We start from the raw sequence: 19593 nt of genomic DNA, 5'->3' as shown, positions 1-19593 counted from the left end.
GCGTCGTTTACCTGGGGAAGAGATGGCACCAGAATGCACCATGGGAAGAAGGGAAGCCGGTGGAGGCAGTCTGATGATCTGGGCAATGTTCTGTTTGGGAACCTTGGGTCCTGGCATTCATGTGGATGTTACTTTGACACGTACCACCGACCGAAACATTGTCGCAGACCCCTTTATGGCAACAATATTCCCCGATGGCAGTGCCTTCATTCAGCAGGATAATGCACCCTGTCACACTGCAAAAATCGTTCAGGAACATGCCAAAGAATTAAAGGTGTTGACTTGGCCTCCAAATTCCCATGATCTCAATCCGATCGGGCATCTGTGGGATGTGCCGGAACAACAAGCCCGATCCAAGGGGGCCCCCACCTCGCAACTTACAGGACTTAAAAGATCTGCTGTTAACGAGCCAGATATCCCCGGACGCCTTCAGAAGTCTTGTGGAGTCTATGCCTCCACGTGTCAGAGCTGTTTTGGCAGCTGGTTCTGACCTTCTGATCTCCTCAGACAACTCTCTCCTTTGCCTTCTCTGGTCCATGTTCAGTGTGGTGCACATTCTCTGCCTCCGGAGACGGTACCTTCTCCACCCATTCTTCTACCGCTCCTGGCCGCTCGCTCCCTCCGGCTCAGCATTGCGGTGCACATGGCGGGCAAGCAAAGCGCTTAGGCCCGATGTCAGCGCACTGCACCCCTAAGTGTTAAAAATACTTCTAGGGCTTGAGTGGCATTTTTATGAAGAAAAATAATACAATTTAAGAATATAAAGACCTGTGTCATTAGTGACTGGACATGTTTCGGTTTCTTGTCTTTGAAGCCGAGCGCAACGGTTCGCACTCGCCATTTTTCGAATGTTTTTATTTCTTCCCGAAAACAAATAATTTTTTAAATATTTGTACGAAATAAATATTTGTAAAAACCCACTATTTGTGTTTTATCTGGATTGGGCTCCACCCCAACTTTACGGCAATGCTACTGCTTCCATTGCCATACACTTCCATTCTCAGCCGTGCCGGCATTTTTTCAGAAATGATACTAGGTCGAGAGTGGGGAGCTTTATGGAACAACTTTTACAGAACATCGACACCTGATCCCTTTCCTATGACGGCCATACGGAACATTGCCAGTAGATTTATGGCTTTCAGTGCAAATGGGAAAGGGGTTACAGATATGGGGTCGTACAAAAGCATAAGCAACAAAACAAATGTTTTGCGGATATGCAATGCAAATAAACTTAGAGAATGACATAGATTTCTGTTTGCTTTTCATCGCAGAGCTCTTTAAACCAGCAGGGTCCTCTGCCAATGTCTCAAAATCACTGCAGCCTTTGAAGTCTCCGTCTACCACTTTCAGATGGCCTTCATTTCCATTCTCAAATGCAAAAATTATACATTAATAGTGGATAAATGCATGCACAGTGTGTGTATTCATAAGTGTGTGGGAGGGTGAGGAGACAGATGGATGTAGGGAGACAACAAAGGAGAAAAAGGAAGATCCATACACAAAACCCCTTTGAGGTTTTTAAGCACCTCTCTAATGTTTGGTCCTTCTTCAAGCACATCACACACACACACACACACACACACACACACACACACACACACACACACACACACACACACACACACACACACACACACACACACACACACACACACACACACACACACACACACACACACACACGTCTTGCAGTACAAATAAAAATAGGTCTGTATTTTACCAAGAAGTGATGGGGGTAAGCATTGGATAACAGAAGGTTTAACAGTAACAGGAAAAAGCATCTTGCACGGCTTAACAGGTCGACTGGAGATGATTGGAGAAATCAATCCTTGAATTTGTGTTTTCCCCCCGAATCATATTGTCATCGTATTGATAAATTACTTTGATTTTGGAACAGGGTTCATTCTGGCATTACAAAATTTAATTCAAGGATTTCCAGGTACTTTTTAAGCACTATTTTTTTCCATTTTGAAGAACTTCACGCAAAACAAATATAATCAATTTTCAATGTGATCTTTAGTAATTAAAACATAATATAATCTTAATCTCTTTGTCTATCATTTATATTAGTATGTCTATTATCCCTTATTACAGATCCATAATTAATTTAATTGTCATCTACTATTATACGTATGTGTCTATTTCCCTGGCATAATTCACAGGTTTTCAATGACTGCAAGGACTTTTCAAGCACTTCAGCACAAAACAGGGTATTTTCAAGGTATTCCAGTACTTACATTTCTGATGAAGAAATTCAAGCACTCAAGCACCTAAAGGACCTGGTAAGAACCCTGTTTAAATGCCCACTAAACAGTACATGCATACGTAGATAGTAGTTTTGAGTAGTCAATCATGTCCCACAACAGAAACAGAATTTATTCTACCCATGAAATAAAGATTTTCCTCCCAAAACACCCTCTAAAAAATATGGAAGCTAAACGGCTAACTTGGCATACCATTCATGAGGGCGTAGGTGAGGATCATAACAGAGTTGTTGAGGTGCCGGTTCTCCTCCCGCACCACGCTTAGTGTTGCCCGCTTCTCCTGCTCTGACGCCTCGCGTGTCGTGATGCCGGAGGACAGGTAGATGATCACCATGTCCGTGGCTGGTCAGCCAGTCAGGCATTGAGAGAGGGGGGGGGGGAGAGAGAGAGAGAGAGAGAGACAGAGAGAGACAGAGATTTTAAAGCTACTTCACAGAAGGGTTTTCCTGTCTTTTTAGCACGAATGCATATTCATTTAAAAATATGAAACGCCTCACAATTTTGACAAAGTTATGAGGCACGTCGGACTACTATCTTAAGGCAAAATCAAACACTTTGTGTGTCAGAGCTGAGTACAGAGCTGAGTACATTTAATTGGGTCACCACTCTGCAAAACTCCCCAGGTTGCTCTCTTAAGCCTGTAGCTTTAAAATAATAGTTGTTTTCTTCCGTGTTTCACACTGAACATAAGACCAAGGACAGCTGAAATGTAGCTGTTAGATCCTTTTTTTGTCACATTTAGTTACTCTGCTAGACATGTTGGAGTAAACTTCCATAAAATCTCAGGCTCAACCCAGCACTTATTACTTTTAAATCCAGGCTCAGAACCATTATCTCTGTAGGTTTTTTGTGTGTTTATTATATATTTTATCTGATTTTAGCCTCATGTTTCTATGGTATTATTGTTCTTTACTGTTATACAATATTGATTTGAATTGCCCTTGTGTATGAGATGTGCTATAAAAATAAACTTGCCTTGTCTATGTTAAAAATAATAAAAGTTTTGCTCTATCATTTTGTGAATACTGCAAATTCCGTTCATATGTTTTCCTTCAACTGCAGCTGCCCTTTAAGCTGTCTGCACCGCCTGGGAATTCCTCAGCATTCCAAACCAAGAGTGAAGACCTTTCCTTCATGTAAGTATTTTGTGACACAATGTTGCACACGCTGGCACTCCAATCAAACTACAATGTTTTCTTTGGCGGGTCTTACTGGCCGCGTGCTTGCTGAGGCTGCTGGTGTTGCGGAGCAGCTGAAAGGCTTTCTGGAAGCCAGCCGCGTGCTGTGTGGCGCTGTCTGAGGCCTTGATGTTGGAGACGAAGGTGCTCATCTTCCTCTTGGTCTCGCTGGTGGCCGGGGACAGCAGGCTCTTGTAGCACTGGTCCAGGGAGCAGGAGCGCACCGCCTCGGCCACTGACAATATGGAGATCTGGAAGGGATGGACATCGAGGGAGAAAGAAGTTGAGGTTCTCATAATGGAAACGCCCTTCGTATCATTTACAATATTCCAGAGAACTGAGGTTTGAGGATGTTCTTAAGTGCCCCTTCTCACTCCTGACAGAGTGAGAAGGGGTATCTGTCGTATCCAAGCCTTTGTCTGACCTTGTCGTGCTCATCCACGGCATTGAGGATGACCAGCGCCGAGTCCCTGGCGATCTGCAGCTGGGTGTCCGTGACCGACGCCCCGTGATCCACCATCACCACGATGTGTTTAGACTGGGGACGCACCGCGGACACATACACGGGCCTTCGGGAAAAAACACCGGAGGACAGAATGAGATGATGAAGACAGTCGCAAATACAAAACCCAAAACCAAAATTTGAAGAAGCAGAACCCGACATGAAGTACTAAAAAAGCATCTGTGGAATCTTATTTCATAGACACTAAATCTGCACAGTATTTTCCTGTTTGCCAGAGTTCACGTGTATCGACATCAGCATACATAAAGTTACAACTTTCGTATCCCAAAGAACATCGGACACAGTGCTTTCACCTTCAATTTACTATTGCTTGGAAATAGTGTGTACTAGGGATGCCACGGTGAGGAACCTTCCCACCAGTTAATATACTCATGACAACATCGCTGTTGCATACCCGTGCAACACCGGTACCATAACGGGTCCCATAACGGGGACACTCCATGCGCGTGGTGTCCCCGTTATGCACGGGTGTTAATAATGGATAGAGGGAGACAGGTCCTGATCTATACCTGATCTAAGGTCTCCTATAGCCTTCTCTCCTCTCCTCCCGTGATAAGCAGACTGTGCTGCGACACTGCTGTGCGCACACAAGGAGACACTTTCAATTTCACCAGTGTCAGACTAGTATTGGTAACACGGTTAGTATTTTACAAATCAGAATCTTTTTCATTTGATGAACGTTGGCGCTGATACGTAAAAACGAACTAAATGGGCTTCATTTATATATATATTAAAAAATTAAAATTAAAATAAAAAACGATGGTGGGGGCGGTGGGCAAGTAATGTAATCGGTGTATGACCGAACACCATGTCTCACCGGTACACGGATAACCGCGGCAACCCTAATGCATCCAAACTAAGGGCCAGCCGACAGATAAGTGGTTCAAGTGAAATGTCATGACACCCGGTGATTACGGTTATGCGTCATGTTTTTATATTCACTCGTCCTAAAGACGTAAGATGTATCACTAACAGATAATAAGGTGTATTTCTCTCACTTCACAGGAGCAGAACTAGTTGATTCCCTCTGCAGTCTTGAATTGAGCTACCACAGTTTGTGTGCAGCTTGTTGCTATCTCAGGACTGGACAGACAGGGATGAAATTGGTATCGACCTTCTTGTCTAATCCGGGTAGGATGGACAAAGAGAAACATGAGAGACCCTTTAAAAAATTATAAGCTAACAGAGGGCAAGTTGAAGAAGAGTACTTCTTTGCTGTAGTGCAGTGTAGTGTAGTTTAGTGTCCAAGTTAATGTCCAATTAGTGTTGGGATAGACCGACTGCGTGCACATGTCCGAGCCTGCGTGGCTGTGTGGTCTCCTGAAAAATAACAACTGCCTAAAACAGGACGGGGAAGGGCAGCGCTGCGGCCACAGAGCCCCGCTCACATTAGTAAAAAGCCAGCCTGCATTATTCCTCCCGTTGCATGATGCCAGCCTGAGTGGCCAGCGCAGCGGGAAAAACATGCAGGAGACAAGATGATAAGACAGCCGGACAAGACACACCAGAGAGAGAGAGAGAGAGAGAGAGAGAGAGAGAGAGAGATGAAAAAAAAAAAAGGTTGTCTTTCAGCAGTGGCCGCAAAAAGCCACAACGGTTGGAGGTGAGAGATTCCTGCAAGCTTTAGCAGCGCGGGGCCACATTCCTGCCATGGCCATTTGTGGACAGGCGGGGAGAGTTGGGGGGTGGCGGGGGTGCAAGGCCTTTCTACATGCCCCCTGGGCCACCCTGAAACAATTGGCAGAGAGGCACCAGCAGAAAGAGGGGGAGGAAACCGGTGTGGGGGAGGAATGCGAATGTGAGGAGAGGGGTCAGAAAGAGAGGACAAGAGGTTGAACAGAGGGAGAGGGGGAGGAATGCACAGCGGAGAATAGGAAGACTAGGGGGAGATGATGCCATGTATTGGGGGGGATTTAGATGCCATGTTCCACAAGTGCAGAACAACAAACTGTTTGGCAGTTTGGCTAGGAACCAACGAACCAATCCAGGGCTCACTGGTTCTTAAGGTGGTCCCACTTTGGTGGGGGTGGGGGGTGACAGGCAGGCTGACAGAACACGAGACAAAACCTGAAAATACTAACGAAAGGCGCAAAGTTTGTCCGGTACCTGCTGCGGTGCTCGTAGCTCCCCTTACACTGGAACTTGTGGGCGGGAAAGACGGTGAAGATTCCCTCCTCGGAGCTGAAGTACTGCCACTTTATTCCCGGGTTGGATTTCAGATTGTCTGCCAGTACTGTGGGGGTGGAATTAAGGGATGAAGAGGTGGAGGATGGAAAGGAAATGAAAGGTGAGGGGGAAGAGTGCAGATATGAAAAATATGTCCGGAAAAGACCAGGAGTGAAAGGAAGGGGGAGGGTTGGTACAAAGGTGAAAGAGACAAGTTATTTAACTTTCTAAATTTCTCTTAAATTAAAATATATATAACCACAAAGATCCAAAATTCCAGGGTTTGTTACAGCAGTCCCATTAGGACTTATTGTGGGTAGAGACCGAGAGAGAGAGTTCACATGACACATCAGGCCCAGCAGACACAGAAATTTATATAATCCAAATATACACACTGTGTGTGGAGTGTGAGGATTTAAGTTAGATCCCAAGGAAGTTTGTCGCAAAATTAAAATTCTTTGTGAAAAATGATTGACAATATGATAAAAGAAGGGTCACAAATGATAGTGTAAAGTAGCACATATTCCATCAGATAAACAAACGACGTCAAAGTTATCAAAGTGGAACCCGGTTGGCTGCAGGATAGCTACTTCCAAAATAAAGGGAATATGAGAACTAAAAACACAGAAAAGTCTGATTTGCTGTAAGTAGCTCCGAGCATGCAATTATGGCGGCAGGAGGAAGGTTTGTCTGAAACTGGCCTGAAATGGTTGACTAGGAATTAAATGTTGTTTCTACAATGGAAAGTGAGTGACTATAATGTCTCATTCTGAGGAGAAACCATTGGTGTTAAGATCAAAGAACCAATAATTAGCATTGTGTGTGTGTGTGTGTGTGTCATTGCTTTAAAAAAACCATTCTAAATCCCTTGTGGAAACGGATTCTTGAGCGGCGGGTTAGGCAATAAAATCATCAGGGAGGGAAATTCAGGAGAAATGTATTCAGAGATACATTATTTGTTACATTGGTATGTGACACCATTTCTTCTAAGTTGCTGTGTTTCTGGCTTTTGGGTGAGACTGCTTCCAAAATAACTTTGTCCATTGAGGGAAGGGCAGCCTGGTATTTTGAGTTGGGGGAAGTGTTGGGAGTGTCGCTGGCTGCTGTACACACACCTACCTTGAAGCCTTTTATATGAGAAACAGAACACCAGCCACCACTTCACACCTACCATTCACAGATATGCTAACCAGCCTATTCAAACGGTTTGAAAAGGAAGGAGCACCAAAAAGAGACCCTTTGAAACTATTGGGACAATGGCCTTCTTACACCTCGGGCAGTTTGCAATTACTTAAATACTACACCTGCTGGAGGTTATTCATTTATTTTCAGGAATTTGTGAAAACATTCTAGCCCTTTAAAAAGTGTCTGGCCCGGCGACACTGAGCCAAAGTATTTGTCCAAAGCCAACAGCGTAATTTTCACTGGGTTGCAAAGTCAATAGTATCTTCACAGAGATCCCATCGCAAAGCCAGCGGCTTCCTGTTTGCCGAATGGCAAACAAAAATGGCTTTTGTATGAAAGATTAAGCACTTGCGGTGGTGGTGTCGGGGGGGAGACACAAATATAAGCGTGGATTCCTCAACCAAGCCAAATGTCTATGACAGAGGGAGTGATCAATGGAGAGATAACACCAAACAGTGACAACTGTGAGATGAAAGCTTTCCACCTAATTGAATATAAAGGATGTGTGCGCAACGCTGTCGAACATCATCTAAATGGTAAATGAGAGCACAAGAGGTCATGTTGTGTTGTGGTATGATACAAATTGAACTATGACGCACATTTCCCGTTTCCAAGCATGGGAGAGGCCCAATTTAAGCACAAGCAGAGCACATAGGCATGTTGTTCGTGGCTAGACTTTGATACGGAGTGAGGCTGACTATCATAAGATCACATGGGAGATCAAACCAACGCCTTCCTGCCAACGGTTTTGAAGTCATCTCCAAAAATCTTGGCTTGTAATTACATGGGCTTACTCGTCTGTTCCATAGGGTACCACTTTGAGAAGAATACCTCAAACAATTAAAAAATATAAAAAGCATTTCCACATATTTATGTGAAAGACATCCATTTCGACCGTTGTTTCGTTAGTTACAGAATCGAATAAAAACCATATAGTAAATGAAAACCTATACATACACAAACCCCCATGAAAGAACAGCAACAAAGAAGAACCGATAGAAATCTGAAAGATTTATCAAGTATCTAATGGTTCCTCACATGCTAAACATCATCAAGATTGTTTACAAGGTAAAAGGACCACTTTCTGGGCGGCGATGGCTGGTTATTATCGCACCCTAGCGCGCCACGCTGGCACATCATATTTCATCCTCGTCGGCCAGCTCACCCAGCTCCATGGCTCATATAAACAGATACCACTCGGCTGAGCGGAGAGCTGAGGGGGATTCTGTATACACGCCTCGGATCGAGGCGCTCCACGAAGCCACCGCTGTCCAGAACATTCTAGAAAGAACATCGACAGGGAAGAGGCACGGAGGGCGCCTGTTTGAGGCTATATCGAGAACACTTCATTGTTGGAGAACAGAGTGGTTCTGCAACACATTCACAAGGTTAGGTCGTAGATGAGCATATAATGGAGACATCCTCCCTTGTACACACAAAAGTTACACAAAGGACACACACAGGAAGCATATCACCTGAAGCAATATGCCTCCCTGGATCCAACCAGGGTGCGTGGTGCACTGAGGAGAGGAAGGAGTGGGGATCAAAATGAGAACGAAGTTAGTAAATGAGGACACATGGCAGCTGTGAAATGGAGAAATGGATGGCAAAGTGTAGCCGGGAGAAAGGGGTCACGATAAAGGTGTGATTGTTTCGTGTCGGACAGAACAACAGTAAGGTAAGTCAAACACCCTAGGAGTCCATCTGAGCAATATACCCAATACTTTTTACCCCTGCTGTCAGTCCAATGATGTAAACAATTCCGTTTCCCCCTCTTTCTAAAAGTGACCAAGCGGAGGACAATATGAGAGGAGAGAAAAAACAAGGACACAAGGAACAGAATCGTTGACTAATAATGTGCGGACATGGGATGTGACCAGCTACTCCTCCCTGACAAAAGGCTCAACGTAATTTCCACGTCCGAATCAACTCTCTACACTCCTATTCACTTCTTTCAATTATTAACCAAGAAAGACACACACACGCACGCACGCACGGGGACTGTTTAGACTGGGACAGGACAACTGGGAGAGGATGAATGTGCCAGGGGCTCAGGGGTCAACAATGGCTGAATGTGAGGGAGTTTGGGGGAGAATGGAAACCTCCAAAGGGAAAGGCGGGGTTTCTCTTTTGGGAAGACTGGATCTGCTTGGCACCTCGTAGCGTGGGTTCTGAAACACTAAGTGGTCAAACCACGCTTCCTAAAGCACAGAAAAAGTCTGTGGCAATGAATCCTCCAATTGCAGTTGTAATAGCAGTTAGTTACTTAGTAAGGGACTAATTGGAAGGGAGCTTTTTATTTATTTTTTGCCAAGAAATTTCTTTTTGTGAAGTCTGTGTGACACTATTTCCGCTCAAGGCAATTTTCAAAGTGCTATTTGACCGGCTATACTAATTATTTTTCTGTGTATTACATACTCAACTGGAAAGGCAAAATATTGCCAAACCAGGTCATCGGCGATAGGTGTGTATTTGATCAAAAGAGAACATAAGCCTATGCCTGGTTGGGGAGCAGAAGAGAGTTGGGGGTGTAGCTGGCAATGGTCAGCTTTTATCAGGCAATTCCCCTCAATTAAAGGACAAAGAATATATATATATATATATATATATATATATATATATATTCTTTTTATATATATATATATATATATTTTTTTTTTTTTAAATTTATTTATTACCCCAAAAAAAAAAATTATATACACTTATCAGTCCCATAATGGGGAAATTTTAAATTTCTCTGCATTTACCCATCCTCGTATCCGACGTATATAGCAGTTAGGGGGTTAAGTGTCTTGCTCAAGGACACATCCGCACGCTACCAGGAGGAGCCTATGACCGGCAACCCTCCGCTTACTAGACGACCCGCTCTACCTCCTGAGCTTCTGCCCCTGCATATATAACGCAGTTTGAAAAGCAGACGGAGAGACGGGCAATTATTTGTCCCCCGACGCCTCTATTCAGTGCTTTTTTTCCTGTGTCCTTATGCAACACGATGCCTCGACAAATGCGTTGCAGGAAACCGGAGAGACATCAAAAGGTTCACCTGCTAGGGTTTTCTGCAGATCTTGAAGGTGACCTATTATGCTAATTTTCAACAAGTTAATATAGGTCTCTGAGATCCCCAAAACATGTTTATGAAGTTTTTTGCTGAAAATATCACTGAGATTATGCATTATAGCCATTCTAACATGCGCCATAAACCATCGTGTTCCAAAACGGGCTGTTTTTGTGGGGTGGAGCCACCCTCCTGAGGCCCCTAGTTCCGTGAGCCAATGGGGTTTGAGCTTTACTCCAGGTTCCGTTGTACAAAGTACATAACTTTCTAATTTTTCACCAAAATTTGTTTCTGAGCAAATTTGAGGTGAGAAATAAGCAATACAGTTGGTGAATCTTCACTCAAATTACATGTACAAGGCCTAATTTAAAAGTATGTTCCAACATTTTGTTGCCGACACCGGGACACCGGGGTGTTTTTTGTTCCATGTAAATGTCAGAAAATAAAATAAAATATAGCTGCGAGCAGCAATTCACGGATTCAAATCTTTTTGCTCTCAAAGAAGGAAGCGGCTCAATCAGCCAAAATGAAAGCCGCAAGCAGCAACGAGCAGGTTTCGGGCTTCACAAAGCTAAACAAAGTCACTTCAGCTAGTTTAATTTTGTTCAAAGAAGGAGTGAGACCAATCACACACTTGTATCAAAATGTACACGGCATTTCAATAATTGCACACTCAAAGTTCTGCCATTTGCCTCCCCCTTATCGGATTTAAACAAAATTTGGTGTGTAGTTGAATCAGGGTTACTCTTAGACAGCATCATTTATGGCGTATTTCCGGCTAAGCCCTGCCCTGTGCAAAGATATTTTGATTGATGTCGGTCATGTTTTTCGACCGATCTTGCTCATTTATGATAGAATTGTGTCTCTCAATCCTGCAATGGTGTATACTAAATTTGGTGTCGATACAGTCAAAATCCAAAAAGCCTCTTCAACCATAAGAGTCGGCCATGATGGATTTTTTGCTAATTTGCATGAACTGAAAAAGAGTAATGTGACATCTACTTTTTGGATTTTGACTGAATCAACACCAAATTTGGAATATAGCATTGCGGGACTGAGATACACATTTCTATTATAAATGAGCAAGATTGGTCTAAAAAAAATGGCCGCCATCAACCAAAAAAAATACATTGTGCACAGCCACATGCACCGACCAAGCACTGAGCACTTTAGATGTTGGTTAATACTTGCCCCGTGAGCATGTGCACCAAATTTGGTGAAATTCTGTTCACCAGCTTTTCAGATACACATTTGTGTCATTTGTTGCCCCCTACGGGTCGGGCTGAAAATGCTTTGGCAGACCTATTCCCAAACACGGACTGAAGATATTTACCAAGATATATGATGATTGGATAAATGGTTAATGAGTTATGAGGCCAATTTTCTGCTAAGCCCTGACTTTTGCAAGTTTTTTTTGGTTGATGGTGGCCAGGTTTTTGGGCCGATCTAGCTCATTTATGATATAAATGTATATATCAGTGCCTCAATACTATATACCAAATTTGGTATTGATAGAGTCAAAATCCAGAAAGTAGCTTTCACATTTTCACATTTCCAGTTATTGGGCCAAGTTTCATGTTTGTAGCGTTAGGGTTAGGGTTAGGGTTAACCCTAACCCTCACGGCAATTTGAGACACGGCATGAGTGAACAAAGAATCATCATAAACTGGCAGGGAAACAATAGGGTTCTACCCCTTCGGGGTTTGAACCATATTGAACACTTGAAACACAATTTTTTATTGGTTTTGTTTGGAGAAACACATGTGTCACAGCCCATACTCATCTCATCTACCGGATACTTTTTTTTTTGTTTTGTTTTGTTTTGTTTTTTAAAACACAGCAGAATTATTTTTCAAATACTTACAATTCCTACATCTGTACTTTCTTCATGGACAGTTGGTATTAATTACGCTTTCTCTGAAAAGATTTGTTCTGGTCTGTAAGCCAACAACAGCACTTCCCAGAATCAGAATTAGCATAGGGTTTTAATGGCCAAAGATGCTTTTACACATGTAAAGAATTTGACTTTGGTTTCCCAGTTGCTCACTGTACTGACATTCAACAATCAACAACAATGATTTTTCAAAAGTAGGTTTTGCCAACAGTCCCCTAAAGATAATAGGGTATAATAATACGAACACCAGTAAAGTGAATAAAGTGCCTTTGCCAATATAAGTAATTGAAGCATACAAAATGTACTACATATACTAAATATAAGAAATGTATGCATAATTTTTTGGGATTTCCCCGAGGACATGTAGTGACAAGTCACATGGCTAGGTTAAAGGGGACCTATTATGCTTTTCCTTATTTTCTGCCATGTATATAATGTTACAATGTGGGATGTGCTTATTAGATGTTGCCACAGTGTCAAATAATGAGGTAAACGAATGACAAAGTAATCGCTGTGAGCAAAACATTCAGGCTTCAGAACGCTCGGAACGCTCTGTTTTCAAAGGTTTTTCTCTACTCTCTGCACGAGCTGATGTCTGCTCGTCACGAAAATGATTTATATGGTCATCTGCTCCATCCAATCTGCTGTGCATTGTGATGATGGTAGCTCAGGCGGTAGAGCTGGTGGTCTAGTGATCTAAAGGTTGCTGGTTCGATCCCAGGCTCCCAGGATCCCAGGCGCTCAAGGACACTAGCGCGCTGTAGTGTCCTTGAGCAAGACACTTAACCCCTAATTGCTCCTTATGGCTGCGTCCGTCGGTGTTTGAACAGTCGCTTTGGATAAAAGCGTCTGAACATCATTAAATGAACAACAACATTAAATGAAATGTAATGTTTGTCCGCCAACCACATCTGCATTCAGGGATCCGGCTGAAAGAACCCGGTGTGGGTAAAACCTGGGGTGATTATCTCAGAAACATTAACAAGTCATGGCTTTAAAAACATTTGCTTGATTTGCAAAATTTCAACAATTTTGAAAGCCGCCAAATTACGCTAAAGTACGCTGTGGGTCACATATGTGACAGCGACTGATGTTTTGGGTCTGAAGTAGGCCAAGGTAATTTTTCAGTCTTTTACAGATTATGAAAGTGCAGGTTGTGAGCTTTCAAATGGAGTGTCATACATTGAATCTCCATATATTGATGATATTGAATATTAATCTGAAGATATTTGAAGCAGACATGCTTGTTAGAATGTTGGTATACCTAATCTCATCTCGCAGAGAAAACACCACTGAAAGATCCTGACGTCTTTTTACACTTCAGAGGCAGGTAATGGGTGTGAACAATAGCTGTTAACTCCACCCCCCACCACTCACCCACTAGACTGTCATTGTCAGTGTGTGAAAATGTGTAAAGTATAAAAGGATAACACGTGAAAATATATGATAGTCTCCCTAAGTATACTATTTATTTTCTGTTAATATTTATTCAATCGTTGGTATAAAATAAAATATTGGACACTGCATAATTCAAGTTAATCGTGAATACGTTTTTGGTTTTTTTCATTCTAAATTCATGCTCACTTTTCTAGTATGACACCTCTTTTATTCTGTAACTTCTTAACATTCCCATTTCCTGCATTTATTGTTTTATAACAATGATAGTTTTTAGAAAGTGGTACTTTCACATTTCGAACCCAACACCAGACAACATTTCCCAGAATGCAAATGGTGGGATCCTCCCATTTGCATTCTGGGAATTGGTGTTTTCTGGGAGCACCCCGCCACCCACCAGCGGCCAGTTCTAAGATATAATTGAGAGCTTCTGCCAGCCTCTTCTCATTATCCATAACAAAATGGAGATTATATGTTTTCATGGCGAAGTGAAATTTCCTGTTTTGGTGTTTATTGGTGCTCATTTCTTAAAAAAAAGTGTTACTGAAGTGTCGCCAGCTCTTCCACTTCTTCGTGGCCTTTTGATGCATTATGGCGCAATTTTTATTTATTATTTTTTTTTTTTTAACAATGCGAAGACCCAGTATGGTCCAGGTTTATTTAAACTTTCTTTTATTAGAGCAGCTTTAGATTCTGACTTGACATCACACAGAATATCAAAGGATTATCTTGATCTGCATGTGTGCATCAAAGGAACTAAGTTTACCGTTCGCGCTGTTGTTCGGAATTCAAATATGGGTGAGTGTGGTGCGGGGGATGGTCTGGTTTGATTGGGTCAGGGTGGCTGCATACCTGTCGCTCGTTGGCTGGTCTAACGAGCAGCAGGTAAAACCGCCATCCCCACACAAACTCAGGATGGGAGCCCTGTCATGACATGTGTCTCTTGGGCTAATTCCAACCGGCCCACTCTCTACAATAAACTGGTGTTTACAATCCCCCGTCTTCTGTATCTCTGGGCCGGCATTCCCCGAAGAAACTAGGAGAAACTGCCAGAGTGAGTAACTCCAAAACTCAGTTGTTTTTTTTTACTTGAGGGACATACACACAATTGGGGGAAAATATCATGCATTTTGAATAAACGATATCCCACCACTAACATTTTAGTCCCGTCAGTGTCAGTTCTTGTTATCAAAGATCTTTTTACAAAGCAAGAAGTGTTGCGGCAGAACACGTATGTTGTTCTGTGAAACTTTTGTTCATCATAGATGAACAGAAACAAGCATGCGTTTTGTTTATGGGAGGGGCTTCACCCCGAAACTCTGGAACAGCAGCCAGTGAAACCAAAGATGCAAATGTGTCACCACGCCCACACAATGTGCCCCAGACCACCCACCCAGAAGTATTTGGTGATCCTAAAATTGTTACCTGTTATAATGAGTGGGATCTTCAACATTTAAACTTTTGTAATATGAAAAAAATAAACGAAAAACACACACACAAAACTTTCATGTCAATTTGCGTGACTTGGAGTGTGTTGACTTGGTCCGCCTTTCACCAGACGCTGTCACATATGCTCGTGCTCTCTGGTGGTGCGCACGCCATGAGCCACACGGCTCACTTGCGGCAACTATAACAGAGCCTTCAGTCAGCAGCCTATTTTCCAAGGTGGGGGAGGACTTCCTGTAGTTGGTAATGTCCCTCAGGCTTTTCCACACTGACGCAGGGTCGTTGGCCGAAACCCTGTTTTTCAGCCTTTCAGAGTAGCCCCACTTGGCTGCTCTGATTTCCTTTGTCGCTGTGTTCCTTGCCTGCTTATACAGGGCTCTGTACCCTTCTCCGTAAGGCTCCCCCTTGGATCGCTGAAGCTGTCTGAGTTTGGTGGTGAACCAGGGTTTACCGTAATTGTATCTGTGTATAGGTCCTTGTTGGAATGCACATGTCCTCGCAGAAGCTGACGTAGGCTGTAACAGTGTCAGACAGCTCATCTGATCAGTGGTTGTCTGTTCAAATACACTCCAGTCCGTGTACTCCAAGTAGGCAAGTAGTGTGTCTTCTACCTCACTGGTCCATTTTTCCAACGTATTGACTACAGGCTTGGCAGATGTTAGTTTCTGCCTGTAGGTGGCGATAAGATGGACCAAGCAGTAATCGAAGAGAGACCCAGTGAGGCACTTGATGAATTGTCTGTAGTTGGGCAGTTCAGGGCTGATGTTTGCTCTATTAAAGTCCCCTAAAACTATAAGATCAGAGTCTGGTTGTTTTTGCTCCATGCTGATTATCTGGTCAGCCAGGTGCCATTGCGCCTCCCCCACGCACAAATGTAAACACCGACCAGAATTGTGGAGAGCTCTCATGGGGAATACAATGGTTTACAGTTTATGAATAATGTTTCCAGTTCTACAGGATTTCATAAGCTCTGTAACATCAGTACACCATCCTTCACTCACATACAAGCAGATTCCACCGCATCAGGATTTCCCCGACTGTTCAGCAAGGCAGTCCGCTTTATGGAGATGAAACCCAGGCAGCCGTATTGAACAGTCCGGTGTGGTTTCACTGAGTCAGGTTTCTCTGAACCACAGTACCGCAGCGCGAAAGAAATCCTGGTTGGTTCCGTTGAGTAGCAGCAGCTCGTCTATCTTTTTCCCCGGGGAGCAGCCACGTGAATATCGGGAAAAGGGGTCCTAAAACCTCTCTGTCGCCGCCAGGCCAGAGCTACAGCGCAATTTCCCGTTTGCTTTTCCTGAATCTTTCGCAGTGAGCTGTCACTCCGCTCACTAAAATGTTCGAAACGTCCGTAGAATATGGGAAGGTCCGGTTTCAGATGAGATGGTGGGGTAAGTCGAATGTTCAGCAGTTCTTTGATAGTAGAAGTGATCCTGTTGAGTTCACTTAAAACGGAAGACACGGACAAAAAGATACAAAGTGCAAGAGCACACTGTAACGAGGCAGCCACTGCTGGTGCCATCTGAGAGCTTACCTCTGAGCCTCCGGACCCACTAACGGTGGCACTCAAGCTGTGCGTGGAGTTACTCAGATTGGGGCGGTTCTAATTCCAATGTGGGCCCAGTGACGTAGGAAGGCATCAAAAAACTGACTGGGATGTCTTATTTCACAGTTTGTGTGTTAGTAGGCCCGTCAGAGACCCAAATGTATGTGCACAGGCACTGAAAGCGAGCTTGTCATAATAGGTCCCCTTTAAGTCAATAACGTACCCCAGCCCTTCAGCCGTGACAGCGGATGCGACAGCCAACCGAGGCGTATTCGGGATGGATGGGAGGAACCAACAAGACTCCCACAATGATAACATACACACGGACTGCAGACTAGGAAATCAAAAGCAGACTGTTTCATCTCCACCTGCTTTTTTATTATATATTTTTTTTAATCATGAACAGAAAGGAGACCTGATAAGAAATGTAAAAAACTGTGGAGGTATGAAGAGAGCAATGAAAAGGGGAAACCACAAGAGAGAGTACAAAGGCATCTTTGAACACCTTGCACAGGCATTGCTCATTATTTCCATCTCAGTTCCAACAGCCATTCCCTTTTCAACATTTAATAGCATGACGAAAGATGTTTCAACATCTCCCCCCACCCCCCCAAAAATAATAGTTGCCATGGCAATTGTGCTTAAGTGAGTCATTTGGTGCATAGACTGCAGTAAAATAACTATTCTGCATGCGTGTTTGTGTGAGTTAAAGGAGCAATGGACAACTTTTTTGCTTTTACTTATCGTTATGAAGTTGATTGCACAGTGTAATGGCTATAGAATATTGACACCATCAGCGTATAAGCCTCCATATCTCGATGCAATATGGACTGCCACTGGGTACGAATTCCCGGGAAAATGATCAATTTACAACATTGCGTCACAGGAAGTGCATCAACCAATGTGCGCCCATTAGTGGAAATGGCGGACGGTGGAGCAATCTACTCCAGGTAGATCATAAACCCTGACTATAAAAAACACTCATTGAAATCGGTTGAGAAATGTAAACATTGTAGTGCTTTTAATCCAGAAAAAAAACCCAGCTCTCCGTTTACTTGTATTTGTTTACAGTCTTGCCCGTTCCAATATGGCAGCGACGTTGACGTCCCACAGCAGTGAGACGAAACAGTCAGTGCAGCATCTATGTATGTGTCTATGATTGCACAACCAAAAGAAATACAATTAAACTAAAATTGTGACAATTTAAATTGACGTCTTCCGTGAACACGCTTCTTTATTCTCTCAAATTTACAAAGTGGTGTTGATCATTTACACGGAGCGTTGTGAGGAAAACGTAAAGCGATGCGGTTGTCTTTGCAACAGTAGCGCAAACAATACCACTGGAAATGGGGGGGGGGATTAACCAATAAACAGACCCCTTGTGGTCCTTCTGTTTCAGTGTCACCTCTGTATGGTTATTGCTGTGTGTGTGTGTGTGTGTGTGTGTGTGTGTGTGTGTGTGTGTGTGTGTGTGTGTGTGAATAACACAAACCTGAGTTGAGGTCTCGTCCTGGGTTGAACGCTCGGCTGTTGACAGTGGGAGACAGTCTGTCGCAGCAGATGGTCTTAGAGACATTGGTGTTGAAGTTGCCATCGAACCTGAAGGACACACCCACTGCATGCATCAGTTTTGTAAAGGTAGCATCCAGACTTACCATACGTACTCTCATCAAACACACAAAAGGGTGGGTGGAGGGATGCACACACATTCACATACTGTCCACAAGCTATGCAGCAAAAGAGGCCATCATATAGGGTACTATTACAAAGAATGTATGAATGCATAATTTAAGTAAACTAAATAACACACTATTGCACACATACTTAAGGGTTACTTAGGCCACTTGACTCAAATGCGGTTAAAAGGATGTGTTTACATGACAGGCAGTATTGTCCTTGGCGTACACACAATGTGTTTTAAGAGGTGCCAACTAGCACAGCATATTTTGCGGTCAAGGCCTTTAAATGTTGGTCATTCAAAAATAAATCTTAGGCAGATGGAGGTTTTTATTTTTTCAAATTGATTGTTTGCTTAGAGTGTAAGGAGTTTAATTTTAGCGCACACAGTTAGAGCATTGTGGGGGTTTTTGTTCTCCTAGAGCCTGTACTCTGGAATGAGGAGCTGACAGCGAGGGTAAGGTATGCAGGGTAGCTGCCCCCAGACTGCGGGCTTTGATCCGCCTCCTCTCTCCCCATTCCTGCAGTCCTCCAGTTGCTGCCTCCACCCAACTCCCCTGATCGAGCACGCACGCACGCACGCACGCACGCACACGCGCACACACACACACACACACACACACGCCTGGTTTGATTGACACTTCTCTGAAGTAGAGGCTGCTTTTGAACTTAACACACTTAAGGTCTCATCAGGCCAAAGTCATTACTATTCCCCTTCAACCCACTTTGCATATGAGGAGGTTTGGGCAGGGGAGTGAAAAATAAATAAATAAAATACATGTTCACAACCACTTTGTACTTCGCATAAAAAATACTTATTAAAAAGATGGTGTAAGAGAGATGGCATGGCGTAAGAAAGAAAAGGAGGAAAGGCTGCAGAAGGGAGATGCAGAGAAAAAGGTGGAGAGGCCCCCCAACTAATGAGAGCTTTGATAAAATAAAAACAGGAATGGATTCTGTAGATATGCCCCAACACAAACCCTGGCACATAAACAAACACACAGAAATGCATTAAATTTACATACCAGATGTGAAACCAATCATTGGGCAAAACTCCCATATCTCTTGCTATCCCACCGTGTGGAACTTTAAATAATGCATCTATTAAATATTCAGATTTATAATGTAAAGTAGCAAATCTGTGCAAGATTAGCATAGCCCTCGCCCTCTGGGCGAGGGCTATGCTAATCTCTGCTCACTAATCTCTCCTCGCAGTAATTAGGCGATAATCCTATAAGCAATTCACCACACAGATAGTGACATC

General features: G+C 43.3%; 1 protein-coding gene across 2 annotated transcripts in view; it reads right to left on the bottom strand.

Annotated features, from left to right (window-relative positions):
- Positions 1–19593, bottom strand: part of cachd1 (cache domain containing 1) — a gene marked incomplete at its 3' end in the record, with an annotated part of 87505 nt that overhangs the window by 27520 nt on the left and 40392 nt on the right. Inside the window, exons 4-8 of one of the 2 annotated variants that reach the window (XM_080016689.1) lie at positions 18145–18251; positions 6072–6198; positions 3867–4011; positions 3453–3693; positions 2457–2606 (exon numbers count right to left, since the gene is read on the bottom strand). In XM_080016689.1, coding sequence (XP_079872815.1) covers positions 2457–2606; positions 3453–3693; positions 3867–4011; positions 6072–6198; positions 18145–18251 — 770 coding nt within the window. The remainder of the gene's footprint in view (positions 1–2456; positions 2607–3452; positions 3694–3866; positions 4012–6071; positions 6199–18144; positions 18252–19593) is intronic. The other variant, XM_080016690.1, reaches the window with a different exon arrangement.

The sequence above is a fragment of the Zeus faber genome (genome assembly GCF_960531495.2).
Source record: "Zeus faber genome assembly, chromosome: 1".
Classification (NCBI taxonomy): Eukaryota; Metazoa; Chordata; class Actinopteri; order Zeiformes; family Zeidae; genus Zeus; species Zeus faber.
The sequence above is the reverse complement of the archived record's forward strand: the minus strand, read 5'-3'. Positions and strand labels throughout refer to the sequence as shown.